Source organism: Pristis pectinata, chromosome 4 (genome assembly GCF_009764475.1).
Source record: "Pristis pectinata isolate sPriPec2 chromosome 4, sPriPec2.1.pri, whole genome shotgun sequence".
Taxonomy (NCBI): Eukaryota; Metazoa; Chordata; class Chondrichthyes; order Rhinopristiformes; family Pristidae; genus Pristis; species Pristis pectinata.
The window spans coordinates 5,709,449-5,727,394 of record NC_067408.1 but is presented as its reverse complement, the minus strand read 5'-3'; the positions used below and the strand labels follow the sequence as shown (position 1 = coordinate 5,727,394).

The following is a 17,946-nucleotide window of genomic DNA, read 5'->3' as shown; positions in this document are numbered from 1 at the left end:
TAGCCACATCTACTCTGTCCAGTTCTTTCAACATTCGAAATATTTCTATGAGGTTCCCTCTCATTCCTCTGTATTCCAATGAATGGACGCGGGGAAAGGAAAAGGGTGTTAATGGTTAAATAAAAATTTACTTCAGAGAAACGAAACAAGATTTGTATTTCTATGGAACTTTTTAAAGGTCCGGGGCAAAAGCATAACCAATTGCATACAGCAGGACCCTAAAAACGACAAAACATTGAAGAATGTGTGTGATTTAATTCGTTAATGGAGTGATAAACATTGTCCAAACTACAATGGAGCACTACGTTGTTGTTCCAGGATACTTCAGATGCAACAGGAGCACCAAATACTTATTGTACTACGAGCATCATTTTCTTTTCTCTGAAACCATGGATTTCTTGGCTGCCATTGAGTGCGAATCGTGAAGGAACCCCATTTGTCGCAGTATAGAAAATAGACTGATTCGCACAAAAATTCTTCACATGACTCTGGCTAATATGTCTCCATCTCCGATTGGTATCATTAGTTCGTCATGCTAAACATGAAATTTAATATTTTTCCAAGGAGTCATTGCAGTCATTAATGCTTCACCAAGGTTCTGAAAGATTCCGAAGGGGAATTTTGCTGCAGATTATTAATGATGCTCTGATGTCTTCATATCCACAGATTCAGCAACTTAGGTCAGCTGTCTGTTGTATCCGAGCCTCCTCTTCTCGTGTTCTGACAAAAATCTGCTTCAATGAGAAATATACTGTTGAAGGAGCCCGCATGATCCACTGACTGGCGCATGATTTCCGCTGTTGCTTTTCTAACTTTCGGCATGAACCTGAACGTGTGGAGGATTCACGAAGTCAAAAGAGCGCAACAGGCAAATGAAATCGGTTTCATCTGGGAAAAAAAAAATCCCTCGGCGTTTTATCTACTGTCGGCACCAGTCAGAAATTTCAGAATGAAGTATAAACGAGGAATGATTGTGTCACGTGTATCTGCATTTGCGCGCGCTTTTTTATCCACCTGACTCCAACAGATCGTGTTATCGATATGAGATTAACTGTCAATATGAGGGTGTTTGCGGGAAATTTGTTGAATTATGGCCTTGCAGTTTGCTTTGAGAATCTCCGTTTTCCTCCAAAGGTTCCTTTATGGCAACTCACAAAGAAACAACTCGATTACGCATTGATCCACGCAGCTTTGCTCGTTGAAAAGTTGGCTTACCAAAAATTAATCTCTTTTAACCAAGTCCTCCGCACAAAATGGCCGTTCGCAATGAACGCCATTCGAAATTTCAGAGCTGGTATTGTCCATGTCTTCCACGACACGCCAAACGAAATTTTTAGAATGGTTTTCCCAGAAAGAGATAAGTCAATTTCCTCAGAAGTCAGGTACAACGCCGACAGCAACAAAATTATATCCTCAAGCATGAAATTTAAGGTGTTCAATGCGTGAAGTAAGACCCGAAGCTGCGACGTTGGCCCTGCCACCTTAATACTGCAATAATACTCCTGTATTGTGACGTGCATTTAGCTGATTTTATGCGCTCTGTCCGCTGAAGTCCCAAACCTTCCTTGATATGGATTTCGCAGTTGTTTATAGATCTTTCTTGTTTCTACTTTGCTCCGTCATTTCCTGTTGACAAATCGGCCCAGAATATTTATAATGTCCAAAGAATTGCCGATTCATTTGTCCCACGGGGGTTTGCAGCGGATGCTGCACATCGTACATGTTCTAGTCAAAGAGTTGAAGCCGGCAAATGTTCATGTCCTATCGTGGAAGACAAGACATGAATTAAACTGAAGATTTCTGATGCCACAATTAGTCACCTACTGCTTCGATGCCAAAAACATTTATTCTCACTTCAGCTCTGAAGTTCAGCTCTTTTATTCACCAGCAGCGTCGCTGAGCTCTCCGAACCAGTAGCAGCACTGAGCTCTCCACACATGTCCGAACGGATCCTCCTGCCTTTGTGGCAGGGCTTTTATGTGTTTCCTCGATCTAGGATGATGGACATCTGCTGGGCGAGAGTGAGACCCCAAAATGCATGGGGTATCTGGCTTAGTCTGAGACAATACATAAGATAAATAGCAACTAAACGCACACAAAAAAGTACTTTCTGAAAATCGACTCCTCCGTGGTGTTGTGTCAAGAGTAACAGCATAGAGCACTTAGGTTCAATATTCGAAGAGGAGAGCGGGGACCGAATCAGGAAAACAGAAAGCCCCAAAAATCGTTTGATATAAAAACTTAAAAGCGAGGTAATTATTTCCGAATTCCGAAGGACTGAAAACAAATTTGTTATCTCTACTTCCTCTAAGACACTCTATAAATTGCTGCTGAGACAGAATCTGCCGTTATAATATTGCCCCTAAAACAGGACATATTAAAGTCTAAATGTCTTACTTACAAAAAGAACCAAATCCATGCGTTTTTTTTTTGTTGCACATAATCGCGATTGTCATTATGGTAATTCTGATATGCTATCCAGAATTATTCGTTCATGCACAGCTTCAACGTGAATTGAAAGAGAATTCACGCAGCGTTCATGCAAGCTGACGATCCGCTTGGCGTCTCAAATGGTCAAGTAACTGCTGGAGGTCACGTTCGTTCATTCTCACTTCGGCCATGGAATGTTGAATGTTGAATATGACTAACTTGGTTATTCAATAGTTGCGGACAAAAGCTGGACGTAGAACAATTAGAGAATTCAGATTGTCCCCACTTACTGAATGAATCGTACTTGATCATATCTCTGTTAAGATGTTAGCCAAATGTCTTCTCTGATTAGAAATTTAAGACCATTGTGCATAATCTCAAACTCATAATCCTCCCATTCCTTTGGTTCATTTCAAGCACTCTCTCGTTCGACAGGTGTCAAATTCAAGTCTGTTAAATGTTAACTCCCTGTATTTTTTCTGTATTCTGAGTCATAAATCTCCATGTCCCATATTAATTTCGTTTAGAATTCCCAGTTTACAAATTTCACTGTTAAAATAATCTTGTTCAAAACAGGCCCACAATGTATTGACACCTCCTCGCATTATTCACCCCGGCACTTGTCAAACGGAAACAACACTCACGTCATCTAAATGCGGTAACCAGATGAATATGCCAGAAACGGCCAAAATGTCAGAACTAAGACAGAGGGACTCCTTTCTGGATTGTAAAGAGCCTGGCCAACAGACTTTTAGTTTTTGTGCCGGCCATCAGAAGTTTGGTATAGCTCAATTAAAAGCACAATATTTCGAATGTAAAGCAGTTTAAAATTCCCCGCTGAAAGCGGGTTAGGATTCCTAATTTCTACCTGGCAATAAACCTCATGCTTCCAAAAAGAACTTCGATTTTTTACAGTATAGTTTTCACTGTATATGCCCTATGCCGCTACAGAGCCTCAGTTGTACACAAACCGTTTGCCTTTAATGATAAACCATTTTTTGCAGCAATTTATCGGCGCACTATTGCACAGGAATGGGAAAAGAGTGTTAGAAACAGGACCATGTGGAGCATGATCAAGACGTGGATGTACTGCACTGAATGGCTTTTTTCTATGCCCAGTATTTTCTGTGAAATATGTAATGCATATTTTAACAAGTTTTAATGTAATGTATTAGAATGATCTCTGCATAACTACTTTGATTGCAGTTTTAAGTATAATTATAAAACCTGTCAGTTATGCCACCACATTCAGCCTTTTGTTTTTGCTGAATCATTTCGGGTGCAATACAGAGGCACAATCCAATTGAGGCAACTATGAATTCTCATCTGCATTAAAAACCCAAATTTCTGGAAACCTCCAGCAGGTCGGGCCTCATCTGTGGCAAGAGAAACAATTAATGCTTCCGGTCTGGGAGCCTTTATCAGAACGGGGAAAGAAAGAAAACAAATTAGTTTTCACAAGCAGTGAAAATGGGGAATAAAAAACAGGGGGTAAGATCAAATAAAGATATGCAGCCGGAGGAATAGTAGTTCGGATCAGAGTATGCTTCTTTGTCTCTGTGGTGTATTCCCAATAGCAAGACAGACGGACATGCCCAGCAGGCTAAACTACACACAGTGAATGGTGGGTTTATGGGAAGCGTTGTTGAAGGGAGAGACCTTGTGGAACAAGCACATAGTTTCCAGGAACTGTAAACACAAGTAGACAGGGTGGTAAGGAAGGCGTATGACATACTTGCCTTCATCAACCGAGGCATTGAGTATAAGAGTAGGGACGTCATGTCACAGTTGAACAAATGATTGGATCGGCCGCATTTGGAATATCGTGTGCAGTTCTGGTCGCCACACAACAGTAGGGGTGTGATTAAGCGAGGGAAGGTGCAGAAGTTATTCCCGAGGATATTGCCTGGAATGGAGAGATCGAGTTATGAAAAGGATCAGATAGTTAGTTCTGTTATCCTTGTGCGAGGGAGGCTGAGAAGTGTCATGATAGAGTTATTTACAATTATGAGAAAAATAGATAGGGAAGATGTCCAGTGTCTATTTCCCATGGTAGATGTATCTAAAACTAAAGGAAATAGCTTTAAGGTGAAGGGAGAAACGTTAAACGGGACCTGAAGGGTAACTTTTCACACAAGAGTATCTGGTAACTGGAATGAGCTGCCAGAGCAGGTGGTGGAGACAGAAAAATTCACAACATTTAAGATGACAGGCAAAAATGGCCAACTCTGATACAGACAGACAGGAGTTGAATAAACTTAAGGAATTCACTATTGAGTCCAGAATTTTGAAATATATCCAGCTGGACAATGAAGTGCTGTTCCTCAGTTTTGCTTTGTTGCCTTGGACTCGTTGGAACAGTGGGGGATATCAGAGTCAGACAGGTCCGAGTGGTAGTGGGATGTCAAATAAATGTGGTAAGCTCGTTTATATTCCGGCTGACTGAACGCGTGTGCTCTGCAAAGCAATTACTCAATCTTCTTTTGGTTTCGCCAATGCAAAACCATCACGTTGTGAAACTAAATTAATTGCAGTAGAGTCAGAGTGACACAGCTCGAAAATAAACCCTTTGACCCAACTGGTCAATGCCAACCAGTATGTCCATCGGAGCTACTCCTATTTGCTTGCGTTTGGCCCATACCCCCCAAAACCTTTTCCATTCATGTACCTGTCCAAATGTCTTGTAAGCATTGCAATTATGCCCGCCTCTGACAGCTCGTTCCAGTACCCACAACCCTCAGGTCTCGTTTAAATCTTTCCCCTTAAATCCATGCCCTCCAGTTTTATACACCCCTACCTAGGAAAACTATTTTCACCTTCTCTATTCCCCTAATGACTTTATAATCCTCTATATGGTCACCCCTCAGCCTCCTACCTCCAGGGAAAAAAAAGGCCCAGACTATCCAGCCTCTCCTTATAACTTAAGCCCTCCAGTCCTGGTAACACCCTTGCGAATCTTTTCTACACCCTTTTCAGCTCAATGATGTCCTTCCTACAGCTGGGCAACAAGAACTGCGCACAGTACTCCAAGTGTGGTCTCACCAACGAACTGTGAAGTTGCAACCTAATGTCCCAATTCCTGTACTCAGTCCACTGATTAATGAGGGCAAGCACGCTCAACGCCTTCTTCACCACCCTGTGACACCACTGTCAGGGAACTATGTCCCGGTACTCCCTGGTCTCTGTTCAACAGCGCTCTCCAGAGCCCTAGAATTTACTGCGTATGTCCTACCCTGGGTGAATCTCGCACTTGTCCAACTGAAATTTCATTTGCCTTTACTTGGCCCACTGCCCAATATATCAAGACCCTGTTAAATTTATCTCAAGTATCCTTCTTCACTGTCCACCACACTACAAATTCTGATGTTCTCCACCGACTGATCCGCAACATTTTCATGCAACCCGTTAATATAAATAACAAACAGAGGACCCACTACTGACACCTGTGACAACCACTGGTCACAGGCCTCCAAGCTGAGTAACAACCGTCCACTACCACCGTCTGACTCCTTCCACCTAGCCAATTTTATACCCAACTGAGGAGCTCCCATGGCTCCCATGTGATTTAACCGTCCAGACCAGCCTACCGTGCAAGACCTTGTCAAAGCCCTTGTTAAACCATGTAGACTGCGTCTACTGACCTGCCATCGTCAATCTTGATCATCACCACTTCAAAAAAATACAATCCATTTGTGACACGAAGTCCCACGCACACGATGATGCTAACTATCCCTTCTAACCCCCTTCCTTTCGAAATGCTGGTAGTTCCTGTACCTCAGGCTCCCCTCCAGTAACTTTCCCACCACTGATGTCAGGCTCACCGACCTGCAGATCCCTGGCTCGTCCTTGCAGCCCTTCTTAAATAAAGGCACAACATCAACCATCCTCCAGTATTCCGGTACCATAACATCAACCATCCTCCAGTCTTCCGGAATAGCTCTTAATGCGACGACGAATCTTCTATTCTCATTTATTAAATATTGATACCTCAAGCCCATAACTGCATTGAGGCGCCAAGTTCCGTTGCCGAACCGAGCCAATAGCAAACCATTTGTGTATGTCATTCAGTGACAAGAAGAAGGATTCTCTTCAGAGTTAACAGATACAAGGGTCACGGTTAGATTCTAGAGGCAGGAAATTTTATTTTTGACCATTACAACAGCTGTACTCCTCTTTAACCGAAAGCCAACAAAATCGTGCAAAGGGGATGTTTTCTTAAATACTTTACTCGCAATGATTCATATTCCTGGATATACAAAAATTGCCGGAAGTAAGCTGGGCATTCCTTGGTGTTACGAATCCATGTGAATTAGCATTGGGCCTGAGAGGCAGGAGCACCGCATGGCTTCAAAAATAGAAAATCGCTTTTCGCTGATTCTGGAGACAAGCAGACTGAGTACTGCTGCAGTTCTGGCGCACGGACCACACGGCCAGTACCAGGATAGCGTAACGTTTCCTCCATTGCAGGTCTTCGAATGAACGTGTCCTGCACATCTCCACGTTTGTAACAATAACTGGGGGAAATATAATCTTGGGTAATATTTCTGTCCTGTTTACACTTGATTCCAATCAATAGAACGATGATCACAAGAAAGACAATGGAAGTGCAACTGAAAATGATAATTAAATAAAGATTGACATCAGAGAAATATTCCGGATTCTTCACTAAATTACTACTTTCCGCGACTCTTTCTGTGCTATTCTGCAAAAATGTAATGTCAACTGTAACCGTGCTGGAGAGGCTTGGCTGCCCATTGTCCTTCACCAAGATGACCAACGTTTGTGTGGTGGGATCCGACTCCAAGATATTGCGCGCTGTTCTGATTTCACCAGAATGTTGCCCAACGGTAAACAAACTTCGGTCGGTAGCTTTCATCATCTGATAAAAGAGCCGCGCGTTCTGACCAGAATCTGCATCAGTTGCCATTATCTTGGTGACCAGGTATCCTTGGCCCACTGATTGGGGCACAATTTCCACTGCTGCTGATCCACTCTGTGCTGAAGGTGAAACAATTACCGGAGCGTTGTCATTTTGATCCAGGATGATCACATTCACTGTAGTGCTGCTGCTCATCGGGGGCACTCCAGCGTCACGGGCATGAACATGGATCTGGAAGGTTTTGAGTTCCTCGTAGTCAAAGGATCGCAGCGCATAGATGGTCCCGTTCATTGAATTAATGCTGAGGTAAGTGGACACTGGCATGTTCTGGATATAACTATTTTGAAAGGAGTAAGAAACAGAGGAATTCTGGTCCAGATCAGGATCGGACGCAGTTACTGCGAAAATGGAAACGCCAGGAGCGTTATTTTCAGTCACATATATGTTGTAGGAGCGTTCAGGAAACCGTGGGGCGTTATCGTTTATATCAGTAATTGCAATCTGGATGGTTTTATTTGTTGACAGTGAAGGGTAACCCAAATCCCAGGCTGAAACAGGTATTTTATACTCAGAGATTGCTTCCCGGTCCAACGTTTCACTGGTAACTAACTTAAAATGGTTCGATGAAGGATGCAGCCTAAAGGGATAGTTCTGTGGTACCTCGCAGCGCACTTGACCGTTCTCTCCAGAATCACGATCCATAATATTAATCAAGGCGATGATAGTTCCCGGTGGAGCATTTTCTGGGATTTTGTTCGTGGTTGATTTCACTTTTATCTCGGGTGCGTTGTCGTTCATATCAGTTACCTTTATTAGCACTTTGGAATGTCCTGTAAATGCAGGTGACCCATGATCAACAGCTTGAATATCGAGTGAGTAGCTGCTTGCTTCTTCAAAATCCAGCGACCCTTCAACCCGAATTTCTCCAGTATCAGGAACTAAACTGAACAAGTCCTGCACTCTTCGCAAGGTAAGGTCACTGAAAGAATATGTCAGCTCAGCATTCGGCCCTTCGTCCAAATCATTTGCTTTAACTTTCATCACGAAGGTGCCCTTAGGTACATTTTCAGGTAAGCTGCTCCTGTAAACTTCATGCTCGAATACAGGTGAATTATCATTGAAGTCCAATACAGTAACGAGAATCTGAGCTGTACCGGATCTCTCAGGGTTCCCACCATCCGTAGCCGTCAGCACCAGCTGGAAGGATGACTGTAGCTCTCGATCCATAGATTTGTCTAACCGCAACTGGGCAATTATAAGACCGTCCTCAGTTCTTTGTGTTATCAGACTAAAGTACTCACTGGAACTGAGTGCGTAGGCGGCAACAGTATTTATTCCAATATCGGGATCTTCCGCGCTCTCGAGACGGTAGCGCACCCCCGGTGTAATCGCTTCGGACATTTGCAAGGCAATGGTGCTGTCCCGGAAAGTAGGGGAATTGTCATTTATATCGAGAACCTCCAGTTTCCCGCGATGCACCTCCAAAGGATTTTCCAGGGTTATTTCGAAAGGTATAGTACACATACCTTCTTGTCCGCAAATACGTTCCCTGTCGATTCTTTCACGAATAGACAAAAGCCCATTATCCAAACCGACCTTCATGTAACGTCCCCCGTCATCAGAGCTCAGTCGAAATTTGCGAGCAGTCAACTGCTGTACATTCAGTCCCAAATCTTGAGCGATATTCCCAACAAATGCCCCTTGCTCCATTTCCTCGGGAATAGAATAACGAATTTGACCGGAGATTAGATCGGGTACATACACGAGAAATATGCAAGCAATCACAATGAAAGCAACCCTCGGTGGGTACGCCATTATTCCGCATTCAATTAATTTCGAAAACTAGGCCTCTGCTCGATTAATCGGTTAAACTCTTCTTACCACAATATATAAATGCATTGATTTGAAAAAAATACTGAATCTAAACAGCCAGGATATGTATTTTTCTCAGCTTGACTCCACAATGTAAAGGGATGCACTGCTCGCCTTTCTGGTCGACGCTGGTATTTTTAGTCTGGGATGTGGGAGGGGCAATGGATCCATCGGCGACCTTCAGCTTCTCATTGGTAGACAGCGACACAACCAGTTCTTTTCAAAAATTACAGCTACAATTCTTAAAGCTGTACCGTTTTCCTAACTATTTAATGGTGTGCAACCATAAAATGTAGTTATTGATAAAATGGACGGTGCACTTTTGTTTTCAGCATTTAACATTGAAAGACATAACACCCACGTTTAGCGGGTATTTTGCCCTAAAAATATTAACACGGCCAACCAATTCATCCAGAACGCAGTGGGAAATAAATAACTGGCATCAGTATTCCAGTGGTCCATTGTATTATATAGGAAAAGTTTTTTCTGCTTACACTGATAAATATGTTGGAGCCTGACAATGGCAGTGAAAGGTTGGAACAAAAGAAAATTTATATATATATATCACCTTCTCTGACAGCAGTACTTCATTATTCTCAAGCCAGTAAATACTTTTCAAGTAAGGGTAATCTCCTGAATGATGCAAGAAGATATTCCTGAGAATTTCAGTGTTATTTTCCAGATATGCGAGTTCGATAACATACCATCTTTGACGTCAACAATTGTTTAAGCAATTCGTGATTTACAAAAGGTACTCAAATAACGTGTTTTGAAGAAAACGAATCGTCGTATCCAGCACGATAATCTCATGTTAAAGTCAAAGATTTCAAGCCGGCAAGTGTTTTACACCGTGGAATATAGCACATTTATTAAAAACATCGTATTCGTTACGATCTTGATTGGCTGAAATTTTACTGAATATTTGTGCTGCCATAATTAGTCAACTGCTGCTTTAATGCCAAAAACATTCATTGTCACTTCAGCTCTGAAGTTCAGCTCTTTTATTCCCATATATGTACCATTGGTTTCATAATGGTCGAGCCAAGAGTACCAAACAAAAATCAAATCCACGTAAAGTAGCAACAAAACCTGCAAAACAACATTACAAATGAACATGAACAACCGGAAAATGAGGTTAGGAATAAGTTCTCCGTCGAATCAAAGAAGCATGGCTTTGAAAGTTTTTATGCTGTTAATATTACTTCGTAATTGACTGGTAAAACTGGAAATGAGTCCCAGTGAGTATTGGTAGGCGACGTCAAGCGCGGCGTGAATTAGAACTGTTTTATGTTGTTTCTGAAGTGTTCGACCAAAATTCACACGAATTAAAGCTCCTACCCCTGCTGGAAAATGATGGCATAACCAGAAAGGTTCGAGTTTCCTGTCACTACGCCAGCATACTTCATTTTGATGTAATTCGTTTATAATGCACAAAATCATAGGCTGCAACTGGAAGCTTTTTACATGAAATTTCGTTGATATCTGGTGCCCGATGCCAGCGGAGGGAGCGGAATTACTACGTTTCCGAGGCATTTAGACTGAAAATTAAATGGGAACGGCAGAGAAGCATCCTGTCTTAATGTAGACAAATGGGATAAGTGTGGACGGGCAATAAGGTCAGCATGGACGTGATGGGCCGAAGGCTCGTTTCTGCGTTGTACACCTTTGACTGTATGAAATTGCAAACTTTTCCTCTCGCAAACCTCTTCAGAATTTCCCACATGCCGGAGCATTTTTTCTCGAAATTATATTTGATGATGCAAGTTCCCATGTCTCTGCAGGTGCGCGGTTGACATATGAGGACACTATTTAAGACCAAGAATTAGCAATAGCAATTCTTCTTTCATGCGCTGATCAGCAAGCTGACGTGGGCGCCTGTTTACCCGTCTTCCTACGGGAGTGGTGTCGACCCAGCAGCGGCGTAATGCTATAATGCTAATTCTGATATTCTATTCAGGGTTATTTGTTCACGCACAGACCCAACGTGCGCTCGTGCTCGCACACACACAGAAGACGCGCAGCGTTCATGTAAACTGACGACCTATCTGACTGATTAAATATTTGCTGGAGGTTACGTTCATTCATTCTCACTTTGGCGTTAGAATGCAACTCTTTTATTGCACATTTTGAAACATGAACGGAATGATAACTGAAGCCGTCTTAGACTGGCAGATACACAATCCACTTGCAAAAGCAATGACACCAGTAGAGTTTGACTGACATGAACGCCTTTTAAGGAGGGATTGCGAATTATTCGTGTATTTTAAAAAAAACGAAAAAAAAACTGCTTTGAAAATGTTGAATGTCACTAACTTCGTCATTTAATAATTGCGAACAAAATTTGAAAGTAAACCAAATAGAGAATTTAGATTGTCCCGACCTACTGAATAAAACATAATTGATCCCCATCTCTCCTAAGATGTTAACCAAATGTCTTCTCTGATAAGGAACTTGAGACCACTGTATGTAAACTCAAACACATAATCCTTCCACTTCTTTGCTTCATTTAAACCACCCTCTAGTTTAACATGTGCCAAATTCAAGCCTGTTAAATGTTAACTCCCTGCATTCGTTCTGTATTCTGGGTAATAAATTTCCATGTCGTCTGGTAATTTCGTTTCGACTTCCCAGTTTACACATTTCACCGTTAAAATAATATTGTTCAAAACAGGCCCACAATGTATTAACACCTTCGCATATTATTCACCCCGTCACCAATCAAATGGAAACAACAACCATTTCATCTAAATGCGGTGACTAGATAAATATGTCAGAATCGGCCAAAAATGACAGAACTCAGACACAGAGACCCTCTTCTGGATTCTGGACACTGGCTTATAAAGAGCTTAGGGCTCAGACTTTTAGCTTTTGTGCCCACCAGCAGGATACAGCTCATTTAAAAAGCACAAAATTTCGAATGTAAAGCAGTTCAAAATTCCCCGGTGAAAGCGCGTTGGAATTCTTAATTTCTACCTGGCAATAAACCCCAGGCTTCCAAAAATACCTTAGACTTTATACAATGTACTTTTCACTGTATATGCCAGCTGCCTTACAGAGCTTCAGTTATAAACACATATTTGCAAGAGGTGTGCACATAATGCTAAACCAAAAGTCTTTGCATCAAGTTATCAGCGTACTATTGCACAGGAATGCGCAAATAGTAAAAGAACCGGGGGTACGTGAATAATTATCAAAGACATGGATGTTCTGCACTGAATGGTTTTATTCTACTTCTGTAGACCATGTAATGCATAATTTCAAAAACAAGTTTTAATGTAATGTATTACAATGATCCCCATGGAACTACTTTGATAGAAGGTTTTAGAATTATATTTATAACCGGTATCGGTGATACCACCACATTCAGCTTTTTTTTTGCTAAATCATTTCGGTTGCAAAACAGAGGCAGAATTCAATTGAATCAACTGTGAATTCTCATCTGTATTAAAAACTCAAAATGCTGGAAACCCTCAGCAGGTTGTTCCTTCATCTGCGGAAAGAGAACCAATTAACCCTCCGGGTCTCGAAACCTTCATGAGAACTGGGAAAGACAGACAATGAATTATTTTTCACTGGCAATGAAGATGGTGAGTGGAGGATAGAAAACAGGACTGGTTCTCAGAGGGTAAGACCAAATAAGGATATGTGGTGACACGAGCAGCAGGTAGGATCACATTATGTTTCTTGGTCTCTTTGGTGTATTCCCAATAGCAAGGCGGTGGGACATCCCCAGCAGGCTAAAATATACACAGTGAACGGTGGGCCCTGGGAAGTGTTGTTGAACGGAGAGACCTTGTGGAACAAGCACATAGTTACCAGGAAATAGAAACACAAGTATACAGGGTGGTGAGGAAGGTGTTTGGTATACTTGCCTTCATCAACCGAGGCGTTAAGAGTTGGAACGTCATGTTACAGTTGTACAAAATATTGATTAGTCCGCATTTGGAATATTGGGTCTGGTTCTGATCACCACGTAAGAGGAGAGATGTGATTATTCTCTAGAAGCTGCAGAAATTATTCAAGAGTATGTTTCCTGGATTGGAGGGTTTGAGTTATCAAGAGGATTTGAAAGGCGAGGTCTGTTTTCCTGGAGCGTCGGAGGCTGAATTTTGATAATAAGTATAATATGAGATGCATAGATAGGGAAGATAGTCAGTGTCAATCTCCCATAGTAAGGGTGTCCATAACTAGTGGAAATCGGTTTAAACTGACGTGATTGAAAGGAATCCTAGGGGTAATTTTGCACTCAAGAGTAGCTGGTATCTGTAATGAGCTGCCAGAGGAGGAAGCGGAGGCAGGAATAGGAACATTGAAGTGTCATCTCTACAAGTACTTGAATGAACAGGGCAGAGAGGGATATGGAATTAATGTAGGCAAGTGGGATTGGTATAGATAAGCATGATGGTCTGAATAGACGCGGTGGACCGAAGGGAAACTTTCGAAGCTGTACAACTCTATGAATCCATACAAATATAAAGAGAAAAAGTAAGCAAAAATGAAGATCAGCAAGAATGGTCAGCTCTGATTCACACAGAAAGAAAACGATAACAAAATTTCGAAAATTCAATATTGAGCCCGGAAGGCTGAAACATGATCAGCTGGAAGATGAGATGTTGTTCCTCAATCTGCTTCATTGCCTCGGCCTCCTTGTAACAGTGCGGGATGCCAGAGTCAGAATGGTCAGAGTGGTAGTGGGATGGCAAAAGCTAGTTTCCATTCCTGCCAATTAAACGCGCGTGCTCTGCAAAGCAATCACCAAACCTTCTTTTGGTTTCTCCAATGTAGAACTGCCGCATTGTGAAGACTAAATTCGTTGCATGGAGTGATACAGCTCTAAAATCACTCCTTGGCCCAACACGTCCATGCCGACCAAAATCTATATCCAGGCCAATCCTTCTTGCCTGTGTTTGGCCCATATCATTCTGAACCTTTTCCATCCATGTACCAGTCCAAATGCCTTCTTAACATTGCAATTGTATCTATCTCTACAGCTTCCTCTGACAGCTCTTTCCATATACCCACCACCAGCTATGTGAAGAAGTTGCCCTTCAGGTCTCTTTTAAATCTTTCCTCTTTCAAAATCTATGTCCTCCCCTACCCTGGGAAAAAGACTGACCATTTCCCTAATGACTTTATAAACCTCTATATGGTCACCCCTCAGTCCCCTATTGTTACGGACTCAGTGAAAGTCCCTTTAAGATAGAGAGTGTGTGTGTATGTGTGTGTGGGGCGTGCTTACGTCAATAGAAGATAAAGGACGTAATGACGTTGTTGAAGAGGTTAGAAGAAGAAGAAGGAGAGAGAGAGAGAAGGGAGAGAGACATCAGCCTGCTTGTTTTCTCTATCGATGGATGAGAAACAATAACTGTGTTTGCCACTGAAATCCATGTATGGAAGTTGGAAGTAATCCGGTGGAGTTCACTTTGTTGCTGACCTGTAGAAGGAAACAGGTATTTGTGTGGACGACCACGGTTCGGATGCTTTCGGGGTGAGGAAGTCACTACCGAGTAAACACTGGAGTGTTGTTTGGGTTCCATCGTGGAACATTTGGATTTCATATGTACTCTCTCTATGTTTCTCTACATCTACGTCTTATCTTCAGACAACGGTGGTTGTTGAAGAAGCCCTTGCTCATGTTTCACCTTATGGCTTGCGGAACTGAACTTTAAGAACCATTCCGGAACTGGGAGTTTTGGACTTTGCCACACCCACACACACACACGAAGAGTTTAGTTTTGGGGTTAACGTTCGAGGTTTAACATTTTTGAATTCTAACATACTAACATTTTTACTTTTATTTTACGTATTATCATAAGTAGTGATTAATAAAATAGTTGTTAACACTAAATCATGCTCAGTGTGTTTTTTTTTGTTGCTGGTTCGTGACACTATGCTCTGCGGAAAAAAATATCAGCTTATCCAGCCTCTCCTTAAACTTCAGCCCTCCAGTTCTCGTAGCACACCTGTGAAACATTTCTGTATCTTTTCCATCTGAATAATATTTTTTTTCCTATAGCTAGGCAACAAGAACTAATTGTGGTCTCAACAACGAACTGTATAGTTGCAATATGATGTCCCAACGTCTGTACTCAGTACACTAACCAATGAAGGCAAGCACACTGAACACCATCTTCATCACCCTGTCGACCTCTGCCACCATTTTCAGGGAACCATGTAACTGTACCCTTAGGCCTCTGTTTCATAATGCTCTCCTAAGCCCCAGAATTAACTGTGTACGTCCTGCCCTGGTTTAACCGACCAAAATTCAACACTTTGCATTTGTCCAACAATTTCCATCTGCTCTTCCTTGGCTCACTTGCGCAGTTTCTCAAGATCCTGTTAAACTTAACTTAGATAACATTCTTCGCAGTCCACGGCACTACCAATTCTGATGTTCTCCACAAATTGACTAAACGTGTTAACAACTTCTACATGCAAACCGTTAACACAAATAACAAACAACAATGAACCCAGCACCGACTCCTGTGGCACACCACTGGGCACAGGCCTGCAATCTGAAAAACAACCCTCCACCACCACCCTTTGACTCCTTCCACGGTCAATTTGGATACAATGGTCCAGCTCACCCTGGGTCCCATGCGATTAAACCTATCTGACATGCGATTTGACTAGCCAACCATGTTGTACCTTGTCAAAGGCCTTGTTAAACTTCATGTAGACAACGTTTTCTTTCTTTTACAATATTTTTATTAATTCTGCAAAGAAGGTACAGCGTACATGAAACAAAAACAAGATAAAAATACTACTAAATACATTGTGTTAATTTATATTTGAAATCACAATACTCTATATTAATAATCAAAAATCATAATTAATAACGAATAAATTGGAATAATTTTATTATAAAAAAACTCTAAACCCACCAACAAGACCGAAGCTGTTTAATAAAACAAAGGACAAGGAGAAAACCTTGACACATAACGATATCAGCCAAAATCTGTACTTTAGCCACAAGATCAAAGGTTTTGAAAATCATTCAAAAAATGTCCCCACAGTGTTTGAAAATCTGTTAGATTCAGAAATTGAACAACGGATCTTCTCTAAATTTAGGTATGACATAACATCCCGTAACCATTGACCAGGAGTAGGCGTAGTAACTTCCTCCCATTTAAGCAACACAGCCCTCTGGCTGTAAGAGAAATAAAAGCCAAAATGTGTCGATCAGAAGTCTCCAAAGTTATATCTTTTTCTCCAACAATCTCAAATAACGCAGTCACAGAATTAAGTTTATTTTTTTTTAGAAAAGCACAAAAAAAGTTTGAAACACTTCTATCCAGTATTTTTTAAGACTCAGGCATGTCTAAAACACGTGATAGCTTGTCTTTAGACAAGTGAGCTCTATGGACCACATTAAATTGAAGGAGAGACTGACGGGCACATAATGATAAAGTATTGAACAATTTATAAATTTCATTCTAAGATTCCTCAGAAATTGGAATATGCAAGTCTCTTTCCCAAGCGTTTTTAATTTTATCTAAAGAAAGCTTACTCATTCCTAATGACCTGTCATAAATATTAGATATTGAGCCATCATAAAAAGGCTTCAATTTAAAAATTACATCTAGTAAGTTCTTATCAGGACTCGTAGTAAATTAGTGTAATTGAGATCGGAGAAAGTATCTAATTTGTAAATATGGAAAAAAATGAGATTTTGGTAAACTGTATTTAGTTGACAATTGTTCAAACGAAGAAAGATTTCCTCCAACAAACAGATCCTGAAAGCAAGTAATACCCAATTTGTCCCACTCTTTAAAAACTACATCAGTCATAGAAGGTTTAAAAAAAGTTAGAAAAAATGAGACGAGACAAAGAAAATCTCGATAAGCCAAAATATTTTCTAAATTGTAACCAAATCCTCAAAGCATTTTTAACTACTAGATTACCAGTTAGTTTATTTAATGATAAAGGAAGTGAGGAGCCAAGCAAAGAAATAATAGAAAAACATTTTAACAGAGTTAGCTTCCAAAGAAACCCATACTGGACAAGGCTCATGATTAATGTAATGTAGTCAAAACGTAAGATTTCGTATATTGACTGCTCAGTAATAGAACCTAAAATTAGGTAAGGCTAAACCTCCATTCTTTTTTAACCTTCCGAAGATGAGCTTTATTTAATCTAGGATGTTTGCTTTTCCATATGTAAGAAGATATAATTGAGTCAAGAGAATCAAAAGGGGCTTAGGAATAAAAACAGGTAAAGCTTCAAACTGAAACCTACTTTATCTAAACATCAGATTAATAAAATTTGCAAACCAGATGGTACCTACACGATAGATCAGGTTCAAAATAACAAATCCTTTCAAGAATTTTATTCTTCTTTATACCAATCAGAATCCCCCGAGGATCCTACATTAATGCATAAGCTTTTAAGAGATTTGAAGATTCCCTAATTATCTTTAAATGAACGCTCTACATTAGATGCTCCCATTTCACAGGAAGAAATAAAGAAAGTAATATTTTCAATGAACTCGGGAAAAGCACCCAGCCTTGATGGATATACAGCTGAACTTTTTAAATCCTTTTCTGATATTCTTGTTCCTTGATTAGCCAAAATTTTTAAAGATGCTCTATCAGTAGGTAAACTACCACAATCTTTCTATGAAGCAACTATTTCTTTAATTCTTAAAAGTATAAAGATCCCACTGATTATGCATCTTATAGACCTATTTCTTTATTAAATGTAGATTCAAAAATATTTTCAAAAAAATTGGCCTTTAGATTGGAAAAGGTTCTTCCACAAATTAT

At 40.8% G+C, this 17,946-nt stretch overlaps 1 protein-coding gene across 1 annotated transcript; it reads right to left on the bottom strand.

The window, feature by feature from the left end:
- Positions 1 to 6,647: 6,647 nt before the first annotated feature.
- Positions 6,648 to 9,260, bottom strand: LOC127569088 (protocadherin gamma-C5-like). Its single transcript, XM_052013423.1, has one exon. It carries the CDS (start codon positions 9,122 to 9,124, stop codon positions 6,740 to 6,742), a length of 2,385 nt encoding a protein of 794 aa, XP_051869383.1. The 5' UTR covers positions 9,125 to 9,260; the 3' UTR covers positions 6,648 to 6,739.
- Positions 9,261 to 17,946: the final 8,686 nt, after the last annotated feature.

Excerpts from the sequence above, each read along its gene's own strand:
- LOC127569088 (XM_052013423.1), bottom strand. The coding sequence starts at position 9,124 with ATGGCGTACCCACCGAGGGTTGCTTTCATTGTGATTGCTTGCATATTT.